This window comes from Sinocyclocheilus anshuiensis, unplaced genomic scaffold (genome assembly GCF_001515605.1).
Source record: "Sinocyclocheilus anshuiensis isolate Anshui unplaced genomic scaffold, SAMN03320099.WGS_v1.1 scaffold3070, whole genome shotgun sequence".
Classification (NCBI taxonomy): domain Eukaryota; kingdom Metazoa; phylum Chordata; class Actinopteri; order Cypriniformes; family Cyprinidae; genus Sinocyclocheilus; species Sinocyclocheilus anshuiensis.
Genome location: NW_015537928.1, coordinates 87,803 through 92,835, shown reverse-complemented (window position 1 = coordinate 92,835; position 5,033 = coordinate 87,803). Strand labels below are relative to the sequence as shown.

Sequence of the window (5,033 nt, the reverse complement as noted above, 5' to 3'; positions counted from 1 at the left end):
GACAGGGCGTCGACTGCACAAACACACACACACACACACACACACACACACACACACACACACACACACACATCAGCATGTTCTTTACTGTATGTAGCCTCTAACTGTTAAGTGCCACCTGACAACCTTGCTTAGCAACTACAGCCAAACTGCCAGATACTTGTCAAAAAAACAGCAGTCAGCAGAATTAAAACCCAGCCTGAGGTCAAAGCTTAAGCTTAGAACACTTTGCTGGAATCCTGCTCATCACAGGCATTTCACATACATCCTAAAAAAAGAAATGATTAAAAAGAGGTCTAAACATTTCCATTATACACTTCAAGTACTCGGTGGCATCAACTTTCCAAAGTCTGACACTGAGACACAAATACTCTGATCTGCTAAAGGAAAACACAGATGTAATACACACTGTGTTCACTAGAGGGAGACAAAAAAAGCTGGTGAAGCATCATTAATCACTTATTCACAGCTTGTTGACAGATTTCACTCACACATATGACCATCTCATGAACTAAACAGACACTCGATTGGTCCAGACCCAAATGCGCACTTAATGTGTTTTTTGATTATGTTTTTGTCTGTCAATGGTGTCCACGAATGTGTAGGGTGTCTTGTTTGTTTTTATGTGATTCAAACGGTACTCTTAAACAGTATTCTGTCACCAAAGTGAATGCTATTTTTGACAGGGCCAGCATCATCAGGGCCACAACACAAAGCACACATTTATACCATGACACTTCCACAAAAAACTGAGGAAACAGTTGAGAAAGAGCTGAAGCTGAAGTATCTTACTATCACACACTCCACAACAAAATGTAACTTGTTATAAACTGCACAAAAGAATGACTCCATTCAGTAAACGACTTGGTCGGCTACACCGATAGCACTTTTGAGTCAAAAATTGAGATGGAAGTGTATGTATGACAATGTATGACTAAATACTAAATGGCTGACACAATGTGAGTTACTGCACCCCAAAATGAAAATTTTGTCATTAATTACTCACCCTCATGGCGCTACGGTGATGCAGAGGAGACAAATTGTTGAATAAAGTCGTTATTTTTGTTCGTAAAAAAGCTTCGTAAAATTATGGTTGAACCCCTGATGTCACATGGATTATTTTACCGATCTCCTTGCTACGTTTCTGGACGTTGATCGTGTTACTTACATTGCTGTCTATGGGAGGCTCAGAGAGCTCTCAGAATGCATCAAAACTATCTTAATTTGTGTTCGGAAGATGAACGGAGGTCTTACGGGTTTGGAACGACACGAGGGTGAGTAATTAATTACAAAATTTTCATTTTGGGGTGGAGTAACCCGTTAACTGTTGCAAAAGGAACATCCAAAATGGCTCCTGAACTTCTTAAAGAAAATAGTTATGAATTAATAGACCCTTGTAGCGTTCGTCTAATCACACTGTTGGATCTAAAACAACAAACTGTTAACTGCTACAGGACGAAAATCAAATTGGCCGAACTTAAAATTCAGCCAGTGAAGAGTTCCCGCCTCTCCTCTCACACGGCCCAATGAGCAGAGTCACTGCTGTCTGGAATGCAAAGCAGTGTCAAGCAGCCAATGAGGTGGCAACAGATGAGGATCCAGCCATGGAGGATACAGAGTGCATGATGGAAAAGAAAGCTGAGGGGAGAAGGAATGGTGTGAATCAAGGGAGAAGGGGCGGAGTCTTACTTTGGGGGTGGGGCAGGAGGCAGTGGAGAGGCGGGACTGCTGAGCGCAAGGAGACTCTGAGGGCGTGGTGCTGAGAGAGGCGGTGTCCCGCGGCAAAACCTGCACGCCTCGTGAAATGATGGACTCTGGTATCTGTAAACAGAAGACAGGGACAGTCAAATTCAGTTAAGAACTGGCAATAATCAGTATTTACACTTACAGTGCTGTGGAGTCAATAAGAGTGTTTTTTCAAAGAAATTAATACTTTTATTCAGCAAGAATATAACTTGAAGAATATAAGAATACAATTATTATATAACTGTAGAATAATAATTCTAGAATTATTATTTTAATATATAATTCTATAATATGATAACATTTCATAATGTTCAATCAGACAAACACACACACACATATATATATATACACACACACACACACACACATACTGTACATCAGAGAGCAGAGTGGTAAATAATCATGTAACACTACATTAAACCTTGACTAACATGGACTTTTGACTACTACAGAAGCAATATAGCACACACAATCTTGACAGAACGTATTAATGAATCTCCACAGACAAATATTTGAAATGACATTATCTAAACAGAGTGATATTTGTTACTGTATTCAGACTGAGACTCACTGCCTTTGATCCAGCCGGCGAGTCTTTGTGCAGTAACAAACTGCAGCTATGCTGTCTGGGAGAACTGTGCTGGGATTAAGCGGGAGTCTGATGGGCAGAAGGGCGAAGAGCGCAGGGATCTTCCATAGGAACGCTGGGGCTTAACGGAGCACTAATTAACACTGGGGATAAATCAAGGCCTCACAGGAAAGAGCAGCTCCATGAGCGCTTTAATTACCCAGCGCAGAAGCTAACCCTGCGCTAATAATAGCACTTGACTCAACCTCTGCCTTCCCATGAGACTCGAGCTACGAGCGCTCCCTGTGGAGAACACAGTAATGCCAACCTGCATGACCCCATTATAATTACTATATAAAGACAGCTAATACAGGATATATACTCAATCCTCTGTTATCAGAGAAAAAAAAAACTTTACAAGACCTGGCAAGGCTGAACAACAAGACAAATATTGCTTGCTAGAGTATAAACTGATACAACGCAATAGAAAGCTAAAGAAAGAAAGTAAGTCATGCTTGTCCATGTTGTGGGTGGTTGCCAGGGTGTTATTTATTGGCAAAGTCACAAAAGCTAGGCCTGGAGGTGCCAAGTCTATCATATTTTGGTCACTAGATATGGCTTTAATGTATACTCATTTTGTGTAACATTCAGAATAATAAAGATTCCAATTGTATTTTTCTTTAAATGAAATAAATGTGGAAATAATTTTTATGGTATAACAAAATTATATAATGTTAAATTATATGAATGTTACAGTCTGGTTTGCTGAACATTAAATTATTATTAAATAATATTATGAGAGATGGTACAGCTTTATACACATGTTGATATTAAAGAATTAACACAAAATTTAACAAATGTAAAGTAGATTAGTAGTATAAAGTCAAAAAGCTAGACCTGGAGGTGTCAGTTTTATGTTACAGTATTTGGTCTCTAAAAATTAAATGTAAGTCTAAGGGGCTGTTCACACAGAATGCATTTTTCCATTCCAATGCACTAATTTCCATTGTTTTTCTATGTAAACACACTAGACACAGTTGCACTCGCGTGTTTTGAAGTGTCTCACACATGAGCACCAAGACATTGTAAGACATTGTATCAAGTTCAAAGAATTTCAACTTTTACACGTAGTGCCACTCATCAATGTCAGTTCCAGAACTGTGGACCAATCAGAAGACTCCAGAGGCAGGGCAAGCATTGAGAGCTTTTGTTTACGGTAGCAAATTAGCATGGCAACTGTTTTATTTGATGGTAACATGGTAGAGGAGGCATTCCGCACTGAGCTTGTTTTAAAACCTGTGCGATACATCTCATGTATTTAGACGCAACAATGTGTTCTATGTGAACGGCCCCTAAGGGATTTTTTTCCTGTTTTATTGTCAAGCAATAGTAGTAGTGAGCAAATAAAACAATAATAACTTACAATGACATTTCATTTCTCTGATTGGTTTGTTTTGAAACTGGATGTTCAAAAGGGCCAATGGAATAGCAGGAGAGGTGAATGTGCATGGAAAAGTGGGTGTGGCTTACCGTATCGCTGCAGGAGCAGGTGAAATGGGACAGAATGGAGGTGGACGGGATGAAGCCACTCAAGGGCTGTCCACCTTTCGCCATGACAACAGCATGGCTGGGATGAGACTTCATGCTCTGATGATGAACATGAGATGCATAAACATGACAAGAGACTTGACACATGCACACACAAACACAAAAGATGATTCAATGGAGCATCAAGGGCAATGATAGGGAGTTGGTGAGAACTAACCAGTGCTGAAACAGGGGGTTTCATGACCCTTTAAAGGGGCAGAGTGTCATCTTTTTAATGTCAAAATACTTTCTTCTGTTCCAGTTATGTTAGGGAAACATGAAATATCATGAAATTACATAATAATAATAATAATTATTATTATTAATAGTGAAGCTCACCTTAGCAGCAATAGCAGCCGCTGTGATGTGAGAGGAGCCGCTGTCCTCTGTGGACGCCACGCCACTGTCCTTCTTCTCCTCGTCCTCTTCCTCACACTGCACACCCTTTTCTTCTGTCTGCTTGTGTGGGCTGGTGGTGGGTGGAGGGGAGAGGGGTGGTGGAGGGGACGGCAGGTCCTCTAGAGCGTCGTGTACCTCCTTCACCTTCACTATGGCATCCCGCAGCAGGTCGATGGCGTGCGGCAGAGCAGGCAGGATGAACTGGAAGCACTCCTGAGAAAAGACAGAGATGCAGATGAAAGAATGAAGCAGTGAAATTATCTTTTAGACATGCTCAAGCTCAACTCTACAGAGACAAAATCATGACAAGCTCAGAGAAAATTATGTTTATATTTATTATGAGTATCACATTGTTAGCTTAGTAACATGCTGCCTTAAATGGCAGTTACTACTAGGCAGTAGGCAGCTTTTTTATTTATGGAAAAGAGCCAGTAAAGGCCCGTTCACACCAAGAACGATAACTATAAAGATAACTACTGTATATTAGCGTCCACACCAGCGGGCGATATTGTCTGTTTATTCTAAGCGCATGTGCGTCTGCCGCTTTAAATTCTCGAGCTTGTCACAGCAGGATGGATTCTGATTGGCTGTCAATGTTTGTATCGTTCATCAGCTGGAGAAAAATCGTTCTGAAAGTGATTCCAACGATATCGTTTCTCTTTGTCTTTATCGTTATAGTTGTGGTGTGGACTCTGCTATTCTTTAATATTGAGAACGATTTTTAGAACTAAAT

At 40.4% G+C, this 5,033-nt stretch overlaps 1 protein-coding gene across 5 annotated transcripts in view; it reads right to left on the bottom strand.

Annotated features, from left to right (window-relative positions):
- Window positions 1-5,033, bottom strand: part of LOC107657705 (gephyrin) — a 97,972-nt gene that overhangs the window by 42,927 nt on the left and 50,012 nt on the right. For 3 of the 5 annotated variants that reach the window (XM_016445917.1, XM_016445928.1, XM_016445940.1), the window contains exons 7-9: window positions 4,241-4,513; window positions 3,845-3,961; window positions 1,690-1,821 (exon numbers count right to left, since the gene is read on the bottom strand). In XM_016445917.1, the coding sequence (XP_016301403.1) occupies window positions 1,690-1,821; window positions 3,845-3,961; window positions 4,241-4,513 (522 nt within the window). The remainder of the gene's footprint in view (window positions 1-1,689; window positions 1,822-3,844; window positions 3,962-4,240; window positions 4,514-5,033) is intronic. The other 2 variants (XM_016445934.1, XM_016445948.1) reach the window with 1 other exon arrangement.